This window comes from Mustela nivalis (genome assembly GCF_964662115.1).
Source record: "Mustela nivalis genome assembly, chromosome: 12".
Classification (NCBI taxonomy): domain Eukaryota; kingdom Metazoa; phylum Chordata; class Mammalia; order Carnivora; family Mustelidae; genus Mustela; species Mustela nivalis.
In genome coordinates this window covers 45,824,495-45,851,476 of record NC_139031.1, presented here as the reverse complement: position 1 = coordinate 45,851,476, position 26,982 = coordinate 45,824,495, and the positions used below count along the sequence as shown (strand labels likewise).

Here is a 26,982-nt window from a genome sequence, read left to right as displayed (position 1 = left end):
AGAGCATATACACATGTTCTCTGTTCTCTATATATGTATGTGTATATATATTCTCTCTCTCTATATATACATATATATATTCTCTGTTCTATGTGTGTATATACATATATCCACACACACACAAACATATATGTGTACATATATGTATATATATATATAACTTGTGTTACTTAAAAACACACAAATAAATACCAAAAATGAAGTCCAGGATATCTTCTGTAAATGAAGAGGCTCCATTTGTCCAGGAATTTCAATCATTTGGAATCAGTCTTTAGAGTTAACCAGTTATTGTGATTCCCAAGTTGGTACTCAATCCAAGACTGCTTGGGTTGTTTACAGAAGACCCAGGGTGGACACAGCACTCACCATCTCCTCTCCAGATCTCTCTGCAGTTCAACAGACACTCCTGTCTCCATCCTGCCCCAGCCTTATTTTCAAACCTCACATGCGTCCTGCAAGAACTGTTTCTGCTCTGACTCATTTAGTTTGTTGTGGCACCAGTTTTTAATTCGTTGGTATAATTTATCTCAATTTAGAAACTATAACATTATAAGTTTTCCAACATAGAGTTTCCCTTTACTTGAGCCCGGAACTATGTCTCTCAACTGTTTCCTTTGTCCAAGGTAGTTAACGTTGCACAATATTTAAATTTTGTATATGTTATTACATGGTTAGAATGATGGGTGGGGTTGGGGAGGGATAGAAGGGTCCCTGTATACATTAGACTACCCATAATTTCTGCTTGATCCATCATTTCTTCTAACATAAGTGAGTAATGCAAATCACAACTCAGTGACCTTTAAGGAATTTGTTGTGAACTCTCATTTATTTTGCCAAAGCAAAGTACTTTCAAGGTAGCATGCCTCTGAGATCAATTGTTATTTGGAGCATGGATTTGCCTAATGAAAAGCTCGAGCATTTGGAATGCTGTAATTCCAAATACTCAAAACTACAGAACTGAGTTCCCAATGTTTCCTCCAATAAAAAATTGCAGGAAAAAACATTCAGGTCCAAAGACTTAAATCTCTCCTCTTGACTAACTATGCAAAAGCATTCTTGATTTCTCCAAGAACTTTCTGGAGGTAAATGGTGTAATCATCACGTAGTCACCAATGAAGGCCTGAAGACCCTTGAATGAAGGACTGAGACCTGCAGACTGGAGGCACAGTGGACAGGCATGGCTAGGAGCAACATCTGAGCCCTGAAGTGGAGGTCACACTAGGGGCATCAGATGCACAGATTTTGTCCTGGGGCTTCATGTGTGAGACCCAATGTGAGCACAGATTTGCCGGGAGAGATTACACTGAATCTAACTCATGTCATTTGTTCAAGCTCCCTTCTGTTCCCAAATAGACTAACTCTCTCATTAAAGATTTGTCTTTTGGGATGAGTATTATCTTTTTGATTGTTACCTTGTCTCTTGAATAATAGCTAAACTTTTGTTTTGGTTCCCATGAAGCACTGTGTACTTTAATGAACTCAGGTACTCTGCCCTGTGGAGAGGAGGGCCACAGAAGACAGCCTTGGGCTGTTGTGTGACCCTGCCTAGGGCTAGCCAGGCCTTCCTGGTGTTCAAGCTTTTGTTTCAACCCCACCATCCACCCCCAACCCCAAAACCTACAGGCCCCAAAGTGTCTCCAGACCTGAAAGAAGTCATCCACCTGCCGCACATAACCAGCCACTTCGTTATCGGATTTAAGGATCTTCCAAACTTTTCTCTCTGCCTGCTTGTATTTCTGGGACCCCTTCCACTTCATGGCCATCAGAGAGCGCTCTGTCAGGGAAGCTGCCACAATGATGTCCAGCTGGCCATTGTAGATCAGAACCTGAAACGAAATCGAGGTGTGGGCAAATGTGGGACTCAGCAGGTGAAGCCACCATGTGTATCTGGGTATGGACAGTGTGTGCACAAGAGAAAAGGTAATGGGAGGCTTTCTGATTCTGTGCTCAGAGAGGTCAGCCCAGCAGGTGAGTGGGGTCATTTTCCTCCAGTTGGCCACACCAACAATCTGAAATCAGCACAAGCCTTGGCTCAGCCATTGCAATTCTTCCAGAAGTTCGAACCTTCCTAGGAACCTGCATAAAGTCTTCTCTCAGTTACAAAAGCATTTGTACTGTATTATCCAGGGATATTACTTTGAGGTACAGCTATGTTCAAGAAGAGGACTGTGGTGGGCGCCTGGGTGGCTCAGTGGGTTAAGCCGCTGCCTTCAGCTCAGGTCATGATCTCAGAGTCCTGGGATCGAGTCCCACATCGGGCTCTCTGCTCAGCAGAGAGCCTGCTTCCCTCTCTCTCTCTCTGCCTGCCTCTCCATCTACTTGTGATTTCTCTCTGTCAAATAAATAAATAAAATCTTAAAAAAAAAAACATATTTAAGAAGAGGACTGTGGTAACCTCTTAGTGGAACTGAGGAACACTATACCATTGGATTTGCGTGGAGACTGCATTTCAGTGGAGACTGCATTTCATTAACTCGGCTTTCGAGCTGGTGGGCTGGGCATTCTCTCAGGAGCTGCTAATCCATATGATTCTCCCTTCCAACACTGGTTTTTTATAGTGGCAACTACAATTTTTTGAGGCAGATGGAGAGAAGCAGGTGCCTCAGATTTGTTCCTTGTTGGAGGCAACTGGGTCTGCCATGCCCCTTATAAGGCCTCCTTTTCTTAGACACGATAGCCACTTGTCAACAATGAGGAATGTCTCTTCTTCTTAGAATACAATTTTTATTTTTTTGCAAAGATGGTGGATAGTATACGAGAAACAACCCTGAAGCAACTCGTGTCTTTTCTCCAAAACCAATAAAGCAATATTCAGCTGGCTTGGGAAAGAATTCAGATACCACCCCGTGCTAATGAAGTGTAAAAATGGCACTACTCTTCAGGAAAGCAATGATCCATTTTTAACAAGAAGATTCGAAAATGTGGAGACTCTCTGTCCCAACAACTCCAGGTTGTGGAATGAATTTTATGAAAATAAGCCCCCCCCCCCCGATATATATAGTCGTATTCATTGGGTCTTATAATGAAAAACTGAAACACAGTCCAAAAGTTCCATAGTGAAGGGGTTAAATAAACTACGGAACAGAAATCCTATGGGATCATGCAAAACCATTTAAAATGTGCCACTGAACCAACCATGTAGCAACGTGGAAAATACTCGCATGCTGTTAAGTATGAAAGCTGAAAGTCAAATACATATCACAATCACGCACGTAGAACATAGGCATATAAACCCATACATATACGGAATACCACTTTAAAAAAACATGAATATAGTTGGTTAACATAGGTGGTATAAATCTGATTTTCTCCCTTGTTTTCCACTCTTCTCAGGTTATTTTTATGCAACTCACACAATACTAATTCTTGTAAGGCATTGTTACTCAACCCCCAACAAAGAGGTTTTCCTCTGCTCCATGCTACCTTTGATCTACTTGGAAGTTCTGGTTTCGCTCAAGTGAAGACCTTTGGTTGAATCCTCAAATTGGATATAAAATGTTTCACTGCACATGTTTCCATCTCTGCCTTCCTGGTGCAGGCTTCTTAAAAGGCTTGCACATAATTAAACAGCCCAGGACTTTTACACACTCCAAATCCTCAAGCAGCAGTGGGCCAAGACTGAGCCCAAGATGAAAGAGCCCTGGGCCTCTGCTGCAGGAGCACAGGATCTTTCATGTTACCCCATCACCATCACCACCTCTGCTCTCCTAAGCAGAAACCCAAAGGGGAAAACTCCTGCTCCATTTAAAGCCTCTTTAAAAGACTCAACTCAACTCTAGCAATAAAAATTTGCATTGTTTATACAAAGAAATTGCCTCAAAGACCTTGGGTACTTATGGCCCATGCAAAACTCCTACAGCTGTTTTGCCAACAGTATGGAAACAATTACACATGATCTGTACCAGCAAACAAGGCTTAAATCCCCCCCCCCTTCGAGAAAGGCCTGATTAGCAGAGATAATCATCTATAAAGTAATTCCTCTTCTAGAATTCCATGAAAAGATGCTGATTAACTAGCAAATACACAAGCGCATCTGGTTGTTTTCCACTCTGTGGCCACTAAATGAAGCTCACATCTTTCTTAGTGTCTCTTGGAGCTACCTGACGATCATCCGTATATTTTGAAATTGATTGGAATTTTTTATCTTTCAGGGAAGCAGATCCACAGGTTACAGCAAAAACGGGCTTATTTGTACAGCATTAGAGTACATGTTCGTTGGACTGAATTGAAATGCAGTCCGTCCCTGAGCTGTGCCCCTTGTTATTCAAGACTCATCACAAACAAGAGCTCTAACTCTCTGAAACGAGGCAGTGTGGGGCTGAACTGCGTAATTTTGCACATGGGACACGTAGAAGGCCTGCTTCTGGGGGCACACGGAAAAATCTTCTTAAAGCAAGGAACACGTTTTTAACTTCTAAAGGGCACATAAGTCAAATGCAAAAAGAAAGAAAGAAAGAAAAATCAGATTAATGATCAAGCGAGGTGATTTCAAAGCTGGCATTTAAGGCTGCCAGCATTAAATGTAAGAATTCCAGAGCTTTTATTTTTATCTAAATGTCACATTTACTCTCATCAGCCCTGACAGGAATATTTCAGTTGCCTTTAGGGCTGGGTGAGTGGGAGAGATAGCCAGGATCCAGTGAAAGGAGCCAAAGAACCAGGTGGGTGGAGCATAGGGGTGGGTGGTTCCGAGGCCCAAGGGCACATGCTACTCAGCTTGGTAGTCAGAGAAGTTCCAGGACAAGGCCCAAGCCCTGACGAGCTGGTCAGTTGTGGAGGATCTGTGTACATTTCCTCCACATCTTCCTGGGGGGGAGGGATGACGAGCCCCCCCCCACCCCCCATCCCCCCACCGTTGGCCTGGCCTGAGGAGTTTCCCAGGAGGCAGAGCTTTCGAGCTAACCCTGGGAGGGTCTGGGGCAAACCTCTCCCTGAGGCTTGCTGGTATTTTAAGCAACAGGATCTAAAGACAGAGAGGCGGAGACAGAAATGAATGCAGCTTTTAGCTACCCTTGTCTTCCCAGTAGGGACTGTAACAAAACAAGGCACAAGGGAAAGACTGGACGGAGCTGGTTTGCAGTGACAACACCAGGCAGCTCCCCCGAAACACCCAGTTTCCTCGCTTTCCTTCCTGGACAGCTATGATGCCTCAGTTAAACTGCAAAGGGCACTCCCTTTAGAGAATTTTTTCTTTGACTACTTGGAGGTCTGACCAGTGAGCTCAGTGAAATTGATGGTTTTGCTTAGACGTGGAAAAATAACTTATTAAAAAATCAATGAAGGCTGTGATTCTACTGTTTGTACTCTATAAATACAACATTTTCGAAAAGATGCTTCAAACGGGAAAAAAACACATCGAAATACTAACAGTTAAGGCAGCTAAGATGTGGATGATTTGTTTTGACTTGACTGTTTTCCAGGGGTTTGGGGGGGGGGGGTGTAAATGTAATCAGGATGTGCTTATGAAGACAAAATAGTAAAATAATAACACTAAGATGTCGGGGACCTTGGTTGGCAAAAGGTGGGTCTTTATTGGGGAATAATTTGTATTAACTCAAATATTACCAGCTCTCGATTTTCATGACAGCTAGGTAAATAGCCTAACTAGTTTGCTTGTGGACGATCTTAAAAACCCATTCCAGAAATCAATAATTTATAAGACATGGTAGGAGGTGACTGGATTATAAGCATTATTTATTTGTTTGGTCAAAAGGCAGAAATGAGAAGAGCATTTTACTTTCCTAAGTACTTTCTTATACATACGGCTTTATTCTCTGACTGCTTCAGGACACTGGGACGAGAGGAATTATGTCTGCCTCTACTTAGCTGTTAAGGAAATTGTGACACAGCGAGGTTCCAGAATGTGTCTGAGATCCCAGACTTCCAAACGCCTACCTAGAACTCCTTAAGAAAAGGGCTGAATTCCTTCAAACCAACAAGCATTTCCTGACTCCCCACAGCTAAATGTTTAGTGCTACCAAAAGCCTCAGGGAGCGGAGAGTTGGCAGACTGTGAGACACAGTTCACATCTCTAGTTCAGAAACAAGCTTGGTCTCTTCGTCCAAGTCTGGTGACATCTCTCTGTCATTTCTCACTTGGGCTCTGTGATGTGTACCAGGTCGTTATTCGGCTGGTGACAGATGCCTCACTTCTGTGGTAAGGAGTGCCACTGAGGAAGCAGCTGTCGCATGGCATTGGCTCCCTGAGAATGGGGCTCTCCTGACACGTGTTTGGCCTGCAGCCTTGAGCAGGGCCTGGCCTCCTGTGAAAAGTATTGACATTTACTGGGTAGAGTCAGTTGTACTCTGTGAGAAGTTTTCTACAATGCTGTATGTTGATTGCCTATTGCTTTGGCCTGCCTAGGTTGACTCTTGCTTCCCCTGATAACAGGACTCCCACACCCTCAATGGATCCAGCCCTAGTGGAGGTTGCCAATCTCATATCCTGCCTCCTCTGTGCAAGGGATGAGTGTCTGTCCTACACTAGGGCACTCAAATGCTCTTTTCATAAAATTTGAATTGTGACACAGGGTTTCCTGATGAGTTTGCCCATTTGCTTTCCTACCTGGATCCCCAGAATTGTCCTTGCTCCCAGTCTTTCCTCATCTATGTCTTCAATTTTTCCATGAATTCTGTGACCTATCACATCTTCTGATCAATTCTTTTTATGCTTCGAGTTAGCAAGGTTGTTTCTGTTGCTGAAAGCATGAAATCCAAACTTCTATACCAATGACCATTCATTGGTCATTGTCACCCAGGTCCCAGCATGCAGTAATTGGGAGCCCCTGGACACGGGGCTTAGCCTCCATGGGCTGCATTCCCTTTTCTAGACATGAAAATGGGAAGACCTACATCTCACTGTAGTGAAAATAAATGAGATACTGTGTTCAGAGTTGCTAGAATAGTGCCTGGCACATACTAGGAGTTCAGCACATGTCAGGTCCTCCTTCTCAAGTAGGTTGATAACTGGAGAGTGACTTGGAAGACTCAATTGAGCCCTTCTTCTAAAATAAGCCTTCAAAGTGCGTAGATGGTACATTCCTGTCAAATACCTGGTTGCCAATCTCACTCTTCCAGGATAGGCCTACAGTGGGAGGAAATCCTGCCAGGACAAACCTGAACTCCATTTATTCAAACACTTGAAATAACATGCCTTTCACTCTGATTTTACACACACACACTGGGCACGGTATCTCAGTAATCTTTTCTTGGTAGTCAGAACCATGAGTTTATCAATTACCCTTGTAAAGAAACTTTTAGCTTTGAAGCATGAGATTCAAGATTGCAAGGAATTTCCCCATACTTAACTGATAGAAAAGTATGGTAAAAGAGTATCGCTTTCAGGGGGCCCTGGGTGGCTCAGTGGGTTAAAGCCTCTGCTTTTGGCTCAGGTCATGATCCCAGGGTCCTAGGATCGAGCCCAGCATCGGGCTCTCTGCTCAGCAGGGAGCCTGCTTCCTCCTCTCTCTCTGCCTGCCTCTCTGCCTACTTGTGATCTCTGTCTGTTAAATAAATAAATAAAATATATTTGTTTAAAAAAGTATCGCTTTCAAAAAGGACATTTTTTTAAAAAAGATTTTATTTACTTATTTGACAGACAGAGATCACAAGTAGGCAGAGAGGCAGACAGAGAGAGAGAGAGAGAGAGAGAGAGAGGAGGAGGAAGCAGGCTCCCTGCTGAGCAGAGAGCCCGATGTGGGGCTCGATCCCAGGACCCTGAGACCATGACCTGAGCTGAAAGCAGGGCTTTAACCCACTGAGCCACCCAGGCACCCCAAAAAGGACATTTTTTGAGTAACAGCAGAATGCTCTCATTCTTCTGCTGGAGGAACTGTACTAAGCATGGCGCATCCATGATTTCACAACACCCCCAAAAGGCTGGTGTTATTTAACCCATTTTAGGTTCGAATCCTAACTCTGCCACTTACTAGCAAGATGATTGTAAATTACTTAGTCTGCTTAGAGCTCTAGTTCCTCATCTGTAAAATAGGTGGAAGAGAAGCATCTAGGACAGAGGACTCCTGGGGGGATGACATAACACCATGCATGTGAATCTCTGCATTTTGGGCACATAGTAAATGCTCAGTGAATGCTAACACCTGTTATTATTATCACACATTAGAAGAGCTCAACACAGCTATTCAAAGAGCTCCACAACCTCCAAGTCAGTCGTTACTTGTGAATTACAATTGTGATACGGAACATAATAAGTTACAATTCTAAACAACTGTAGGAGCTCATCGGTTTGACAAAGCACACAGCAGGCCTGAGCTCCAGCCCCAACTCAGGCTCCTGAGGCCTGGGCTTCCTGAATGATCTTGGGTATGTCACTGACTCACTCTGAGCCTCAGTCTTCTTCTCTGTAGAGTGGAATATTTATATCCTGGGATTGTAGGGAGGGCCGGATGGGATGGGAGATGCAGAAGTATCCTGTCACTTGAAGAGCAGGATTTTATCCGTGTTGTGGTTACTTTGGATCAAGAATGATCTGAAAAGTACGTTTTTGTAGTGGAACGTGGAGGTTTTAAATTGGCTGCTGGAGGCCTGCGTTCAGTTTGCAGGGATTTTTCCTGTAATCTACTTGCTGTCACTGCTGCTTTTGCAATTAGATGCTGGCATTTAACTTCTGGGAGATCTGACCACGGTGGGCCTGGATTTCCACTCACCCACACTGAGCTGACTCAGGGCAGTGGCTGCCCCCTTCAGGCTGCCCCCGCCCCTTCACCAGCCACAAGAGGTGCAAGGGCACCTGTCCTCTACTCGGAGCTCATGCTATTGTTTTTCTTAGAAGAGGGAAAGATTTCTCTGTATCTATGTCTTTGTCATTGGTAAAAAGGAAAGATCAGTAGGTCTCAATCCAACTCTATTCCTTTCCTTTCCTTCCTGGATCCACAGGCAGCGGAATTTCACTTCCATTGAAAAATGGAAGGGAAGTGGCCTTTTGTCTGAGTTGGAGGCAAGAGTACATGCTCACTTATATATGGAGCATGTTTTGTTTGCTTGCTTGTTTAATCTGCTTTTGGGAAATCCCTACTTCTGAATAAATAAAGTAAATATTCATGCAAAGCCTGAGGACTAGACACCCAGGGAACACATATGAAAAGATGTGACCCCTATCCTCCTAACACTCCAGATTTTTTTTTTTTAACTTTCCAAAGCAGCGAATAATTAGAAGAGAAGAGGCATATTTACTCTTTCATCTCTAAGTTTTCCTAAAAGAGGGGTCAAAGAAAAAGTCAGTTCCATTTAAGTATTTCTAAAATCTAGGCATTGGAGGCCTGGGTGGCTCAGTGGGTTAAACGTCTTCCTTCAGCTCAGGGGGTCCTGGGATCGAGCCCCACGTTGGGCTCCCCACTCAGCTCCCTGCTTCTCCCTCTACCCCTCCCTGCTGCTCTCTCTCTCTCTTTAATAGACATAAATAAAATCTAAAAAAAAAATAAAATAAAATCTAGTCATTTTAACATCTTAAACCACAAGCTTTTCTGGATGTATATACACAGTTTTTTTTTTTTTTTCCCATGGATATAACTCTCTCAGCAAGAAAACCTCTCCCTAGTAAAGATCTGATGAACAGAATCAGAAGATAATAACCTTATTTTACACAATACACACCTCAGAAGGGTAAATATTTTCCAGGCAGATAGAAAGCAACCGACAGTTAGCCAAGCTAGCCACAGACCAGTTTACCTGCAGACTCACCTGAAAACTCCCTCAGCCCCCTACCCCCCCGTCAGAGTCAAATTCTGACTTCAAGTAATTTAGGGGATCACACATGATACTCAATGGAGAAAAAAGACATCTGTACTTTTTCATGGTGGCTATACAACTGAATACTTGAAAGAAGGGATTTGGGGCAGAAAGGTATATGAATGTGATTTTGATATATTTTCATTGTCACCAGTAGAAAAGCAGAAGACTGAAAATAAATCACTTGAGGGCCACTTGCTGATCTAAATCTTTGCTTTTTTTTTTTTTTTTAAACCCAAACTGAAGCACACATGTTACTGACAGAGAACACACAAAGCTTTTCTCTCTGCTTTCCTGACTACTCCTCAACTTATTAGGAAAATTACTGAAATGCCGCCAAAAGGGGCTCCGGTCTCTCAGTACGACAGGAAAGCAAACTGGGCTTTTGTGAGAAGGCTGGATTTTTGTTGTAGCATTTTTAGACGAAAGATTTATGCTTATATTTTGGCCCATTTACAATCCATCATAATACTTTGCAGACAAAGTTATGCTCTTTCCCCAATGATCTAGTGACCTTAATCTCCAACATTTTGTGGTTTCCTGTTTGGGGAAATGATGGAACGGCGGCCTCCGCTATTCCAGGCTGCACAGCGGTCCCAATTGGCCGCTGTCTTAGTTTTGAATGTTCTCCTGTGCACTAAAAAACAAAACAAAAAAACCCAACCCCCCCCTTTTTTTTTTAAAGAAGCTTTCCCTACAGATGCTAAATCAATGAAACTCCTACAAAGCAGCCCTCCACACTTCCTCTTTTGGCTGCCTTACTTCTCATTCTTCTATTATAAACCCCAGTGTAGCGGGGAGTTGTTTCTGCCGGAGGCAATTAGCATGACCCACAGGTGCCTTTCTCCTGAACAGAAGAGAATTAAGTTCAGTAATATCCACCTCAACCTGGGGTAATTCCTGAGGGTTTCCCAAAAGCTCAACTGCAAAAGAAAAACTGAATTTCTGCTGTGCAAGATAATGTTCCAGAAATGTTCGCGACTGCAAGCAGAGCTGTTATCCTTTCGCGGACAATGCCTCAGTCCCAGTGGCCCACTGCTTGCTCTTTTGGCCCTACTTCTTCCCGATGATTCTGCAGGGATACAGGGCTGTAACGCAGGAAGCCAGAGTCTTCAGGGCCTGCCTAAAGGAGACTGGTGGGAAAATAACGCAACCATTGAATGAACAGTAGTCACTTCTGCAACCAAGCTGTTCTTCAAAAGGGACATATTCTGCTTCCAAGTTTGAGGAGAAAGGAAGACAAAGAAAGAGGGAAAATGAACTTAGAATAAACACCCCCATGTGCCTGCCATTCCCCCACCAGCTGGTTATGCCAAGACGAGTAAAGAAAAACGAAAGTGGAGAAACAAGTTGGAGTGAGCACCCAGCGATTATACAAATAATGTCTTTTGGCCAAAGAAAATTATTCCTGCTTTCTTGCAACTTAACTCTAAATAATTCAGTTGCTTTTAGAAGGGAACGAGAAGCAAAGCCAACTTGACAAGGATCCAGCAAGCCATCACTGCAACCCAAGGCTCTTTGAAAGAAAATTTAACTACCTAGAATAGCACACTTAAAATTACTTCTAATAATGACCCAGAATAATTTATTTCCTCCCGTTGGAATAGAAAAGTCATGGGGGCCCATTCGAGGGGAGTCTTTGCTCAGCTTCTTGTTTCAGGGTCTGCTCTCAGAGCCCATTTCTGATTCCCTAACCTCTTAAGAGTCTCCTCTGACCCTCATCACAATAACTGGATTTAATGAACTGAAACTGCCCCAGGAGCAGCCTTGTCCATTTCCCAGATGAGTCTCTCCAGAGAGGAACTTGTCCTTCCTGGTTGTCAGAATGCCAGCTTCAAGATCACATCAAAGGTCACCTCCGAAGACTGCTTTGTGCTTGCCAATGTTATTACTCTACTGAAAGGTAGGCCAAGGAGCCAATTCTTTCCTTTCCCACATTATTAAGTGAACTTCATTAATGAGTATATACATTTGCACTCGACCCAGCCAACAAGAAACAGCCCCATGGAACAAGTAAAAAATACTGTAATTTATAATAATTAAGGCTACAGGTAATAACCCGGACTAATCAATACAGTAGCCACCAGCCACATGGGGCTAGTGGGCACTTGGAACATGGCTAGTCCAAACTGAGATGTGCTGTAAGTCTAAGATACGCACTGGTTCCTGATGACTTTCTACCAGGAAAAGAATGTATAGTATCTCAGTAATTTCTTAATATCGTAATTTCTTAATATCGATGGCATGCAGATTACTATTTTGGGTATAGTGGGTTAATGAAAATGTTATCAAAATTAATTTCACCTGCTTCTTTATGTATTTTTAATGTTCCTTGTGGAAAGTTTAAAAGTACATACGTGGCTTGCATTTTATTTCTACTGGACAGCAGCCATGTATACCTTGGGTTTGGTATATCCTGAAAAGACAATCTGTCCCTTTGTCAACAGTTGCTAGAAGGACAACTTCCAAGGACGGCCACTCTGAGACGAGGAATCTGCAGTTCACCCAGCTGGACTCAGGAAGCTGGAAAACAGTCCAGGTGCAGGAGTGGGAGTGGTTCCTCCGGCCTCAACTATTCGGGGAATAGATAGGAGCTCCAGAAAACCCCTTGCCATCAAGTCCCCTGCCAGCTCCCCGCTCCTCGACATCACTGTCACTCAAGTTCAAAAATAAAGAGCATTGCTATAAATCTCAGTGGGTTCACCAAGGATTTTGAGATGGAAAAGAGGGAAGCAGAGTCCCAGACACTATGCAATGTCGCTGGTGCCTGCTCTCCCTTCTCCATGCTGAAGCTATCCCAAGGACCAACAGAGAGCAGTGTGGTTTGCCACAGAAGAAATGCCCAGCAACCTCAACAGGCATCAATTTAGAAGTGCTCAGAAGGGGCACCTGGGTGGCTCACAGGGTTAAGCGTCTGCCTTTGGCTCAGGTTATGATCCCAGGGTTCTGAGATCAAGCCCTCATTGGGCTTCCTGCTCATCGAGGAGCCTGCTTCTCCCTCTCCTTCTGCCTGCCATTCCCTGGGCTTGTGCTCTCCCTCTCTCTCTTTCTCTGTCAAATAAATAAATAAAATCTTTTTTTTTTTTTTTTTTTTTTTTTAAAAGGAAGTGCTCATAAGGTCCCGAAGGAACACGAACAGTGGGAAGGGAGGCCTTCCACTGCCCTGTGAGAAGGGCACTCAGCAAGGTGCAGCCCATTCTGGATTCTGGCTGGCCTTCCTCATCTCCCATAACAAACTTCCCTTCCAGGTGAGAAAGTTTTAGTTCTCTGCAAATGAGGATTACTTTGCCTTTTATATCATAAGACTAAGAGTAAACAAGGACTCACCCAGGAACCAGAAAAGGCACTTCTAGAAGTCTAATTCGCCCACTTTCATCAGTCCCCAGGTGAGCAGCAAAATAAGTGAAAAGTTTCCAACCAGGTTGATGTACCCATGAGAGGAGACACGTACCTGGTCGCACAGCTCCCTCTCCTTACCAAATTAAAAAAAAGAAGTCTTACTGATGCTCTATGGTCTTTAGGTTTTCCCCTACACAGAAAAATCTGGTATCAGTCAGACACAGGTTCTCTGCCCCATACTCTCAACAGTGATATTCCATCAAAGTTATTCCAGGAGCTTGCAATTCGTTTGTTTGTTTGTTTGTTTGTTTTTCTCCCCAAAACATAACTCCCCCTTGCTTGGTAAGTAAGGCACTTTCTGCCTATTTTTTCCAGAGAATAAGCTCAAAGGGATTGTGCAAAACACTGTAATAAATACGAGGACTGTGCAGAGGATGAAGAAACAGACTTGAATATTCAGAGCGAGCAGAGCCCAGGGAGACACAGGGGAGTCAAGACACGGGAGGTCAGGGGCTCCTGCCTTGCTCTTCTTTCAGAAAGCCTGGTTGAAGTTTCCAGCTTTCATCCAATCACACGTCACTCAGCACAGGAACCCTGTGCCGTGGTGTAGACTGTTACCCAGTGACAAGACGTGGGAGTTGCTCATAATCAAGCTGACAGCACAGACTGACCCACGGCCGGGGCGGGACTGGGCGACTTCGACAGAGCAGGACAGGCCACCCTAGCGACGCCACGGCTCTGGAAGGGCCCCCGGGGGCTGCGACAGTGGTTTGCTCAGGCAGCTGTAAGCGTGCGAACAATGCCTCCCCTTCTAGACCGATAAACCAGGTCAATTGCCATTGAATTAAATCACACTCAGATGGAAGAAGAGGAAACTCTAGAGGAAAAAGTGCTGAACCTGGAGCCAGATCCTATGGCCAATGGGCTCAAATGATGATGGCGAAGGTTAGAAAAACAACACTGGCTTTGGGCATTCTGGTTCCATCACAGCCAAATATGTGACTCTGTAACATACAGACCATAAGCGCCTGGTGCCAATCCATCTATGAAACATTAGCAGAATTTTTGTTTGTTGGTTGTTTGTTTTTTTAATTTCCTTTTAAAAAAAAAAAAAAGATTTTATTTATTTAATTGATAGAGAGAAAGAGATCACAAGTAGGCAGAGAGGCAGGCAGAGAGAGAGAGAGGAGGAAGCAGGCTCCCCGCTGAGCAGAGAGCCTGATGCGGGGCTCGATCCCAGGACCCTGGGATCATGACCTAAGCCGAAGGCAGAGGCTTTAACCCACTGAGCCATGCAGGCGCCCCTCCTTTATTTTTCAATTAAAAGAAAAATTAAGCCTTTACTATTTTCCTCCCACTCCCCAGAGGATGGTGGTGGGCACACCCTGGTTTCCCATGGTCCAGTTTTATGACATTTGTGTCCACGTTTGGCACCTTCTCCTGTCATACCATGACGTGAGGATGAAAGAAGGAGAAGCTACTGCGGTGTGGCGAAGGTTACTGCACAAGAGACCCCCTCACGGGATCTGGAAAGGACGACTCCCCCCACTCTTTCCCTACTTATCTTTTCAACATAAATTCAACTGATATAATCGTCTGTATTCACAGCAGTTGGCTTTCATAGCACCTAGATTTAAATACGCATTTCTAAGCGCATTGATTTTGAGAGCCACAGAGCCTACCTGGCAGATGGTATCGCTATTATTATCTTTCTCCTCATACTGCTCTCCCCCTGCCATATTTGGTGACTCCAGATGAAAGTTTATGTTTTCTGTTGCCATAAATCATAAGTGTACCTTCTAATGTTTTGAATATCACACGACAACAAAATAAAGCCCACGCACAATGATGACAGTGCTCCCCAGACAAAGCAAACTGAAAACAAACCAATTCACACAGAATATATTTTCAAACAGCTTAAAGAAATAAGTAAGAGAAAATAGAAATACGTGTCATTTCTCATGTGAACATTTTGTCCCAACGTAAACTGAAAGGACAAACAAGAACAGATGTCAGAAGCATGGCAGGTTTGGGTGAAATCAAAGTCTCTTTTATAATTGATGGGTATTCTCTTTACCCTTCTTCATCAAAATGCTTAAAAATTAAGAAGCCCAGAGGCACCTGGGTGGCTCAGTGGGTTAAGCCTCTGCCTTCGGCCTAGGTCATGATCCCAGGATTCTGGGATCGAGCCCCACACTGGCCTATCTGCTCAGCAGGGAACCTGCTTCCCCCTCTCTCTCTGCCAGCCTCTCTGCCTACTTGTGATCTCTGTCTGTCAAATAAATAAATAAATAAAATCTTCAAAAAAAAAATTAAGAAGCCCAGTAGAAGTCAGTTCATAAAAAAAATTCATGCTGCTCTTGCTTACACTTGGATTATAACTGAAATAGGTAAAATGAATTAATAAGGAAGTCTGCAGTATACACTGATTTTCCTATGTACACTATTTTTATTTGCTTATAAAGTGGCAGTTGCGTTTCTATAGGCTATGATTACATAAAACAAATGTCCCAGGATTAGCTTCCCTCTCTTTAGTTAGGCTTCACTTGGAGCTACAACCTCCTCCCAGAAGTTTTTCATAGAATGGCTTCATTGTCTTTTCAAAGGGTTTTGGAAGAAAAGCGATCACGTCAGCTTAGTGTCAACAAAGCCAGACTTTTCCCATCATGCTTTGATAGAAGCTTAGAGTCCACCTAAAAGTTGAAGAATCAGACCTATTTAAGCATTTGGGCTTTCCTGTATGCAAGAAATTGTCATTTGTCAAATCTTGTTTCCTGGCCACGATTGCCATTTTACCATCAGAAGATGTCATTAAGGAAAATGCCACAAGCAATTAGAGTGACCACTAAAATGAGTTAGATCTACTCGAAATATTTACCTTTCAAAATTCTAAGGCACATTCATTAATCAAGAACTGCCCATTTGTAAATGAAAATCTTTTGATAGCCTGGGATAAGTAACGAGAACTCAACAGCTGGGTGTTAAGATTTTGCTCCGGTGGTAAAGCTGAAACACATTAAGATCCTGAGTTCTGAAGATGCAATTAGTTGAAACTTAATGAGCTGCAGGATGAGAAAGGACAGGGAAAGGTAACTTTAAATTTACAATTTCCTGACAAGATGAACTTTTAAACACAGCAAACTAAGCCCTACCCCAGGGCAATTCAACCTTTCAAAGCACAAGCACGTGGAGGTAGAAACTGGTATTTGGAGATGGTACCTCCTGAATTTGCAGTGGCCTTCCTAACGACCTAGCAACGGGAGCAACTTCAAATCCAAGGACAAGGCTTTGCTTTTGATCCAAATGGCCTTTAGGAATAGAGATGTAGCTCTTGTTGGTTGAAATAATGGTTTCACACAGGACATACAATCACACACACACTCACTCACTCACACACTCACATTCTCACTCGCATGAACATTTAGACTTTGAAAAGGCATATGTTTTTGGGAAGGCAAGAACTATAGCCAGACAGAGAAAAGGAGTTAAAAACATATTCAAGTGCCCCTGAAACAAATAATATGTTATATGTTAATAAAAAACATTATTTGCCAATATTGCCTATGAGTGAGCAGCTAAAGGTCAGCACATGTTCTTGGATGACAGCACCTTCAAAATAAAGGCAGAGAATCAGCTACATTGTGACAGTTTTGGTGAGGGACAGCATAACTGCTCAGGCTAATTGAGAGTGATGGTGAATAAGAGACATAGAATCCACTAATTTAGGTGGTGAGAAAGTGTTCAGTGAAGTTCGCATCTCACCAAGTTGCACAGTATTTTGCAAACTGTCAAGAGTGATTTGCAGCAGTTGCTTTAAACTGCTGAACCCCCTAGCAGCCCAGCACAGGTAGGTCCAGAGTCATCACCTGCTGCAAACATCTCATGGTCTAAATAGGTAACTAAATTGAACAAAACTTAACTGGCGCTGTGACGTTTACAGAAAAATGTATTGGCTTAGGACAGACCTGAATAAAAATTCCTGAGATTTCTCAAATTAAAAAAACCAACAAAACAAAAAAAATTTCAAAAAAAATTTTTTAAACAAGAATCATCATAAGAACAGCATACCGTCTTTATCAGAAAAGGATTAAGCACAGAGCTCTACAAAGAACAAGCTATTCAAAGCCAATAGCTCTTAGGGAGTATGGCCTGCATTTCCTAGATTTTAGAGAGACACTTTCCACCCCCTACCATATATTTTTTTAAAAGATTTTATTTATTTATTTGACAGACAGAGATGACAAGTAGGCAGAGAGGCAGGCGGGGGTGGGGTGGGGAGCAGACTCCCCGCTGAGCAGAGAGCCCGATGTGGGGCTTGATCCCAGGACCCTGAGACCATGACTTGAGCCAAAGGCAGAGGCTTAACCCACTGAGCCACCCAGGCCCCCCTCACATTTTTTTTTTAAGTCAAGATACATATTATAATCAGCGTATGAGAGCATATTTGTTTTTGTTTTTTAAAAAATCCTGCTTAAAGAGAAAGGAACATAATAACGTAATCAATGGTAATCAGACTGATGAATTATCTGCAGTTACTAAAATCAAATCTGAGTTTATTGTAAAGACAGCTATGGTATAAATGAACAAACCACCTGGTTTTTTTTTTTTTTTTTTTCTATCATGCTGTCCTTTTCCCCCCTCCTTTCCTTCCAAGCTTATTCACACTACTATGTGTTAGGAGCTATACTAGGCAATTAAATCAGAACACTTGGTGGAGGCAATTAAATCAGAACACTTGGTGGAGTGGGCCGTGATTTTAGGTTTCTTTTGTTTTTGAGGCTCCCCAGGTGCTTCTAAAGCTAAGGGAGCAATGCAAACCCAGCCAGAGTAGAAGTGCAGTTCCAGAATTGTAGAAGGGCAAATTCAGGGAAGTAACTTATTCTTAGGCAGCACCTACTCTCTGTCAAGTCTTTTGACATTACTTCCTTTTTCTCATGACAATTGTTTGTTTTTATTCTATATTTTATTTATTTATTTGACAGAGAGAGAGCATGAGCCAGTACACACAAGTAGTGGGAGGGGCAGGGGCAGAGGGAGAAGGAGGCTCCCCGCTGAGCAGGGAGCCCGATGCCGGGACTCGAGCTCAGGACCCTAGGCTCATGACCTGAGGCAGATGCTTAACCAACTGAGGCACCCAGGTGTCCCTCCCCTGCTATGAGAATTCTTCCATCATTAACGTATATTGGGTGCCAGCTACATATAAGACACGGTGCTAGGTGCCCTACATAGAGTGGTTACTAAGAAGGTAAGATGGCTGCCCTTATTATGCTTATTTCTATGAGATAAGTAAGATTTTATAGATTAGGGAGTGAGAGGGAAAATTTAAATTCTAGGCAGCTTGACACCTGAAACTGCACACACCTTAACATGAGTATCAAGGAATTGGAACAGAATATGATTTGCAAGGGAAATTTATTGCCCACTAACGGGCCTATGGAGTGAGGTAGAAAAAGATTATTTAAATATCTGTTTTGGATTATGTAATTAACATCTCCCTGTGAGAAAAACTGATGGAATTCTCGGTGAGAGATCACTGTCTGTCTCCCTTATAATGCCTTGCAAACCTCTGTCCTGTGCTGAGTGAGTGTAAAGGCGCAGCCACACTAAGCAGTCCACTTGCTCAGAACATGGTCAATTACATCTACACAGCACACGTCACCGTCTGCCTCCTTCAAAACTGTGCACACTACAGACACATGTATACTACATATATATACTATACATATGTCCCGGAATGTATTACTCTGCATCTGTAGGTTAGGGAGCACAGACATTCACAAATGCACTAGCCACCCTAAGAACGAGTGTGTGACCAGTACCAGGAAATCCACCCAGAACACTTCTCCCCTGTCCCAACCCTCTGCCCACCGCACCAAGAGAACCCCTACCCTGAGGTTTAGGTTTAGAATTTCCTAACTTTTGAAAAAAGTTTGACTACATACACATGTATCTCAAAATAATATATTATTTACTTTTGCCTGTTTTCCTGTTTTATTCTGTATGCATTCTTCTGCTCATTGCAGCATGATGCGTAAGAGGGAAAAAGTGGGAATAACTGATGAGTGGATGAATAAAATTGGGTCTAGTCATACAGCGGAATATTATTTGGCAATAAGAAGGAACAAAGTCATGATACGCGCTGCATGGATATGTGACCTAAAAACCCTGTGTTCAGTGAAAGACGCCAGTTACAAAAGGCTGCATATTGTAGGCTTCCGTTTATGTATGATATCCATGGAAACAGGAGAGTAGTCGTTGTGAGGGGCTGGAAGGGGGTGAGTTACTAATGAGGGAGTTACTGCTAAAGGATAAGGGATTTTTTGGGAGGTGACAAAAATGTTCTGAAGTTAAAGAGTGGTAATGGTTGCAAACATTTGTGAATATCTTAAACATCACAGACTTGAACATTTTATTTTTTTAAAGATTTTATTTATTTATTTGACAGAGATCACAAGTAGGCAGAGAGGCAGGCAGAGAGAGAGGAGGAAGCAGGCTTCCTGCCGAGCAGAGAGCCCGATGTGGGGCTCGATCCCAGGACCCTGAAATCATGACCTGAGCCGAAGGCAGCGGCTTAACCCACTGAGCCACCCAGGCGCCCCGACTTGAACATTTTAAATGTTCATTTTAAATTCTGCAGTCTGGGAACTGTAACCTCAATAAAGTTGCTGAAGAAATAGAACAAAGAATTCCTGGGTACCCTTCATGTAGCCTTCAAACTAATAACATCTCACATAACCACCATGGAATCATTAAAACCAGAAAGTTAACCTCGATATAAACCATTTTCTGTTCTACAGATTTCATTCAAAATATTCCATTTGTCCCCTTTTTTTGGTCCTAGGTGACACATTGTATATATTCAGGTTTCAAGTCCCCTTAATCCTTCAGGTTGGGTTTTTTCCCCCCTTTTTTCTTTTTTCTTTTCTTTTTTCTCTTTTTTCCATTCTCCTCTGCCCTCCTCCTTCTTTCTCTCCCTCGGTTTCCCTTCCTTTCCTCCCACCCTTTTTTCTTCCCTTCCTTCCTACTCCCTCCTTCCTTCCTTCTCTCCTCTTTCTTCTTCCTCTTCTACTACCTTCTCCTCCCTCTTTTTCTTCTTCTTATACTTTGGTCTTTTTGACCTTTTGACGAGTACTAGCAATTATTTTGTGAAATGTCCCCGAATTTGAGTTTGTCTGATGTTTCCTCATGATCACATTCCCGTTAGACACTTCTTGGAAGAACATCACATCCATGTTATTATGTCTTTTCGGTATAACACATCAGAGGCAAATAATGTTGGTTTGTCCCATTAATGGTAATGTTAACTTAGATCATATATGCCAGGGTTCTCTACTGTAAACTTACTAATTTTCTTTTCATCATAAATATTTTGAAGGGAAGTACTTTGGGACTATGTTGATAACATTTCTCATCACAGTCTCACTCACCAAATTTAGCATCCATTGGTGATTCTTGCCCGAAACTACTATTACTGTACTATCTGTCAAATCATGACTCCATTATTCCCTATACATTTAGTAACTGGAATTCCCCCCATTCTTTTAAAATTTATTTGTTTACATCATAATGAACTCTGATTTTAAAGCAATGTGTGTTCTGTCTTATGAAACAGAAAGAATGCTTATTGTGGACTTTCCGTAGTTTTTTAAAATCAAGTCAAGAAAGTCTCATACTGTATGCTGGGCTGAGTAATACTGCCTCCCCAAGGATATCCAGTCCCTGGAACCTGTGAATGTTACCTTCTGTAGCAAATAAAAAACAAGCAAAGGAAGAAATGAAGGTACAAAGGAAGGAGGAAGACAGACTTTGCAGATGTGATTGGATTAAGCATTTTCAAATGGGGAGTTTATTCTGGATTATCTATGAGGTCCCTAAATGCAGTCTCATGTATCCTTATAAGGGGGTGGTAGAAGGATATTTGACCCTAAACCAAAAGAAGTCCATGGGACCACAGAGGTTGATATTGGAATGATGTAGCCACAAGCCAAAGAATGCCAACAGCCACCAAAAGCTGGAAGTCGCCAGGAATGGATTATCCCACAGAGTCTCCAGAGGGAGCGGAGCCGTACTAACACCACTGAAGGTGACATTAGATTTCTATCCTTCAGGACTGTGAGGAAATGAATTTCTGTAGTTTATGCCATCAAGTCTGCAGTAATGGTATTACAGCAGCCATAGGAAACCAAAACAGTGGGGCACCTCGGTGGCTCAGTCAGTTAAGCAAGCAACTGTCTTTGGCTTGGGTCATGATCCTGGAGTCCTGAGATCGAGTTCCACATCAGGCTCCCTCCTCATCTGCTTCTCCCTCTCCTGCTGCTGTTCCCCCTGCTTGTGCTCTCTCTCGCTCTTTTTGTGTCAAATAAATAAATAAAATCTTAAATGAAAAAGAAGATACTATTCTTAGTTTGCTAAAATTTTTAGCATAAATGTGTTTTAATTTTATTACATCCACGTTTTTGCATTTATTTAGATGAAAAAGTTTTTCTCTTTTAACATTGCTATATATGTGGTTTTCATCCTTTTTTGAACTAACTTTTTTGATATACATGTTAGATGGATTTACATTTTTATTTGTATTTTTTGGATATTTTTATATATATTGTTATTATTGATTTCTAAATTCATACATGGTCAGAGAATATGGGCTGTATGATGCAAATTCTTGAAAATACTTGAGACTTGCTGATACTATGTTTAGAGATCTATATATACTCATTAAATCAAGCTGGCTAATTACGTCATTCAAATCATCTTTGTCTTACTATGTCTCATTTTGATTAACTTCTCCTAATCCATGAATTTTATTGGAAGCCATGTCTAATCTGTTCTTTATTCCCAAGCACTGGGTTTTAAATATACTGTATTTTTCATTTTTAACAGTTCTTATTGCTTTTCTTTCAAATTGGCCTAGCCATATTTGATGGCTGTCTACTGCTTATTTCTAAACTCCTTTTCTATGTGTTTAAAAATTTCATACCTAGTTATTTATATTCTATCCCACATATTTCCAGATCTGCAGTGCCTTGGACATCCACATCTTTTGTAGTTTGGTTCTGCTTACCCTCAGCAGTGGGAGCCCTGTTTAACAGCAGAGTGGATGACTCTTGATAACGAGCTCACTTTTGTGTTGAATTTAGCTAATAAAAATCTGAAAACCCCAAATACCTCTAGGTGTTGTGTATTTGGTTCTGTTGGTCACCAGAGTTCACTACCATCATGGGACCAATTAGCCTCTCCATGTGTCCCAGGCTTGGCACCAGGCTCTCAGCTCAGCAAACTCACCTTCCTTGGGCCCAAGGCCCTGTCACTAATTACAGAGCTGAGGACATTGGTCTTTACAGCCACCCTGTGCTACTGTTCTGCTCTGCAGAACTCAGTTCCCTATCTTTGTTTCTCTGTTTTTGCTTTCTTTCTCTCACTTTGAGATCTTCTTTTGTCAAAAGTGTGGCAACTGTATTTATTGCAATTTCAACTGAATTTCGTTCTGTTTTAGTGAAGGGGCCTTTCAGTCTCTACTCTATCACTGTGCGGGAAGTAGAAACTGAGTCTACCTTTTATCAACTATACTGGTATCTATCTCTTTCACTAGGCAGACAATGAAGTCTTTTTTGTTTTTTAATTCTTAAACTTTACTTTTTAGGGCAGCTTAGCCACACAGCAAAGTTGAGCAGAAAATGAGACCGTTACATTCTGTCCCCTGACCCCACACATGCACAAACTGCCCCACCACCACCTTTCCCCACCACAGTGGTACATTTGTTACAACATGGGAACCTACACTAATACATGGTTATTCCCCAACGTCCCTAGTTTACGTCAGGGCTCATTCGTGATGGTGTACAGACTATGGATTTTGACAAATGCATAATGACACAGATCCACATTATAATGTCATACAGAATAGTTTCGCTGCCCTAAAGATCTTCTATGCCCTGCCTATTCACCTCACCCTCTTCACTAAGCCCTGGCAACAACTGAACCTTTGACTGTCTCCATAGTTTTGTCTTTCTCAGAATCTCATAGAATGGGAAACGTATAGTGTGCAGCTTTTTCATACTGACTTCTTTCACTTGTTTCCTCCATGTCTTTGCACAGCTCGCTAGCTCATTCTTTATAGCGTTGTAATATTGTCCATTGTCTGTGCTACAGTTTATCCACTCAGCTACCAAAGGACATCTTGTTGCTTCCAAGTTTTGGCAATTATGAATAGGGCTGCTACAAACCCCTGCGTGAAGGATTTTGTGTGGACATGAATTTTTAATTCATTTGGGTAAATACCAAGGCATATGATGACTGGATTATCTGGTTAAAGTTGTTTGGTTGTATAAACAACAATAACAAGCAAACAACAAACTGCCTAATTGTCTTCCCAAGTGGCTATACTATTTTGCATTCCTACCAGCAATGAATGAGAGTTCCCTTTGCTCTATATCCCCTTAGCACTTGGTGTTGTCAGCGTTCTGGATTTTGGCCATTCTCATAAGTGTATAATGGCATCTTGTGGTTTACATTGGCAATTCTCTGAAGACATGATGTTGAACAACTCGGCAGAGGCTTGGATGCCATCCGTATATCTTCTTGAGTGAGGGGTTAAGGTTTTAAGACTTGAGTGTGTTAAGGTCTTTGACCATTTTTTAATTGGATTGTTCATTTTCCTGTTGTAAAAACTTACAGTTTGGGTTTTTCTGGTAGTGGTTACTATGGACGTTTCTGCTCAGATAAGCTGTGGTTCTCTGTATTTGCTCGCCTCTTTCCCATTTGTGGAGAAGGTGTTTGCCCTCTGGCCTCACTTCTCTCACAGATCTAGGAAGAGTTGTCGATTTTTCAGTTTAACTTTTTACTTGTTATTCAGATCAAGTGGTAACTTCTAAGCCCCTTAAATGCTGAACCAGAAACCAAGAGTTTTAAGTCTTTTCTTATTTTTGTGTTTTCCAAGGGTTCTTACGTGACTTCTACATATAGCATGTGCTTAAGGACTTTTGCTAAAATTTGTTGAACACCATTGGTAACAGCCCATATTTTCAAGCACTTTCTAACTGCTATTCATTATTCTAAGTGTTTTTACATATGTAATCCACTTAAACCTCACAAGAACTCACCTGTAAGTGCTATTATTATTTGCATTTTGCAAATAAGAAAGCTGAAGAACAGAGAGCTTATAAATATCTTCCTCCAAAGGAACACAGCCAGTGAATGGAGAACCAGAATTCAAACTCTAAGTACTTGAGAACCCATGCTCACAGCCATCATGCTCTATGACCCAGCTAACTCTAAAAATCCTGAAAGTATTGTGGTCCAACTTATCATGAGAATGCCAATGGTCCAACAGATTATTTCTTCTTCTACTGATTTTGGAACCTGCTAATGTATTTCAATTTACTGCCCAAACATCTGAAGTTAACGGAAGAGAATGACTTTTGAGTACATTCCTGGCAAGGGTTTCTACGAACCCCACACAGAAACTGATGGGCCACAAGAGTTCTCTGAGCTCCTGAGAGCTGATGAAGGTCTTCCTCAGCCCATCAGAGAAACTCCACTTTGCCTACAATGAATCTGGTACTAGAAAAAGATGTCCATGTTCCTATGAGTACAAACATGTGCACTATTTTCTCTGACAAATTAGCACTGACGCTTGCATAAATACAATTTTGAGGGTACTAATGTTTTAAAACAACCTAGGTTGTTCCGATTCTATTGCTCATACACTGAGGTTCACCACTGTTAACAGACAAGCCAAAGATAATCATTGCCCTGTAGTCAACCCCAGCTGTAGCAATGAATATGCAGTCTGTTTCTGCAGCAGCCACTTTTTGGTGGGCGCTCAGGCTGACTGCATACTTTGTTCTCTTTCTTTATGGAAACACAGTTTATCTGTACCACCAATCTATCCTCTTTTTTTCCTGACAACTAACTTGAACTTTTTTTTTTTTTAAGATTTTATTTAGTTGACAGACAGAGATCACAAGTAGGCAGAGAGGCAGGCAGAGAGAGAGAGAGAGAGAGAGAGAGGAGGAAGCAGGCTCCCCGCTGAGCAGAGAGCCCAATGTGGGGCTCGATCCCAGGGCTCTAGGATCATGATCTGAGCCGAAGGCAGAGGCTTTAACCCACTGAGCCACACAGGCGCCCCCTAATTTGGACTTTAAAGAACATTCTGATTTCACTGGAATTCATGTTGGTAGGTTTAAGATACATGGGAACAGGGACAGAGATGTTTACATATCAAAATACTGGATCATTTTTAATCAGTATATTCTTTACCAACCAAGGGGATACTCTATGGTCATTAACCAGTTATCAGGAGAGTTTATCATCAGGTATGCTGCATGTTCCTTCCTATCCTCACTTGGCTGAGAAAAGAATCATAGTCTAGTGCAATTTAGACAATGAGAAAATGTATTTCCTAGGGGCACAAAAAAATGTATGCAGAACTTCCTTATCTGCTCTCCTCTCAAAAAAAAAAACAAACAAACAAACAACAAACCCACTTTGTATTCTTTAATGTTAAATTATAGCCCATCATTTATGTCTTGAAAACACAAGTACTCAGCTCTTTCTGGCCTAATGAATTTGTAGATAATATCTAATGAATCATGGGCACATTTATTAGATATATTTTTGATGTAGCATTAATTTATAGAATGGGTTTTTCATTCATTCATTTATTTGTAATTGGCATCTGCTCCAGGCTGGTGTTGGAATGGACAGCCTACAGAGATATTACAGGGTGCTAAGTGTGGCCACAGTATAGAGAAGAAGACAACCATTTAAATGCTTTAAAAACGTGTGCAGAGGGGTGTCTGGGTGTCTCAGTTGCTTAGGTATCTACCTTTGGCTAAGGTCATGATCTCAGGGTCCCAGAATTAGGTTCTGTGTTGGGCTCCCTGCTCAGTGGGGAGTCTGTTTCACCCTATACCCTTCCCTCTGCGCATGAACTCTCTCTGAAATAAATAAAATATCTTAAAAAAAAAAAAAAAGGTGTGCAGAGAAGGCTCTGGGTAGGCAAGCACTCAGGACCCCGATAGAACCAAACACAAGGATGCTTAAAATTCTGACCTCATCTAGCTAGACCCTTTCTTTCTTAGAAAGTATTTCGTCAAGTTCTACAAATTTATAATGGGTTTATAGATTGCATGCCACTGACCATAGATATTTTTTTCCAATAAGGGTTGTATACCGAGAGTCTCAAACTGTGTACTAGAGACAGCGCCAAAAGATGGGCCTTTAAGGTCTGGCATAGTTCAGAACGCAATCTAGTAAGGGCACCTTTGGCAATGGACTCCTTGCACAGTATTGACAGCTGCACACTGAACAATCTCAAGACCTTATAGACATGTGTATTCCTCATGGCAGAAAATGGTAGTAAAGAGTTTGATTCCAATTAAGGCAATGTATTAGAATTTTTTGACCAATGGAACTAAAGTATCCTGAGGGGAGGTTGCCTTTTTTCTAATTCACAAAGGTGTGTAGGCTACTGGCTGCCCTGGTTTTTGTTCATCTCAAACATTACTCCTGCCTCTACCAGAAACTATAGAGGGCATGGACCATCTCAGGTGGTGGTCCCCTCCATCGTGAGCACACTTACCCTGTGGCGGTGTCTCCACAGACCAGGCCAAGGACAGAGGATAACAGCTCAGGAAGATCAGTGGAGGTGAGAATGGTGGTAGCAGAAAAGAAATTCAGAGGATGACTTTTCCCTACATCACTTGCTCTTTGTCCTTCTTTCACAGTGAGAATTCTAGGGTCCATGCCCCCTCTGCTTGCATTTTCAGGGCTTCATTCACACTTTTCCCTTTCCTCGGGTACCTCCAACCGCAAATCAGGCAGATCATCTCAGATAACAAAGTGCTTGAATTTATACTCCTCAAACCAGGGAGCCTTTCTCATTCATTGTTTCAAG

The 26,982-nt window shown here is 42.2% G+C and overlaps 2 protein-coding genes across 4 annotated transcripts in view; one reads left to right on the top strand and one right to left on the bottom strand.

The window, feature by feature from the left end:
• LOC309845205 (uncharacterized protein) overlaps positions 1–14,155 on the top strand; it is an 82,514-nt gene extending 68,359 nt beyond the window's left edge. The window contains exons 10-12 of the mRNA XM_082692884.1: positions 12,194–12,285; positions 12,851–12,994; positions 13,461–14,155. Coding sequence (XP_082549010.1) covers positions 12,194–12,285; positions 12,851–12,994; positions 13,461–13,496 — 272 coding nt within the window. The 3' untranslated portion in view covers positions 13,497–14,155. The remainder of the gene's footprint in view (positions 1–12,193; positions 12,286–12,850; positions 12,995–13,460) is intronic.
• Positions 1–26,982, bottom strand: part of CPVL (carboxypeptidase vitellogenic like) — a 128,225-nt gene that overhangs the window by 24,550 nt on the left and 76,693 nt on the right. For all 3 annotated transcript variants that reach the window (XM_082692870.1, XM_082692872.1, XM_082692871.1), the window contains one exon: positions 1,644–1,826. In XM_082692870.1, the coding sequence (XP_082548996.1) occupies positions 1,644–1,826 (183 nt within the window). The remainder of the gene's footprint in view (positions 1–1,643; positions 1,827–26,982) is intronic.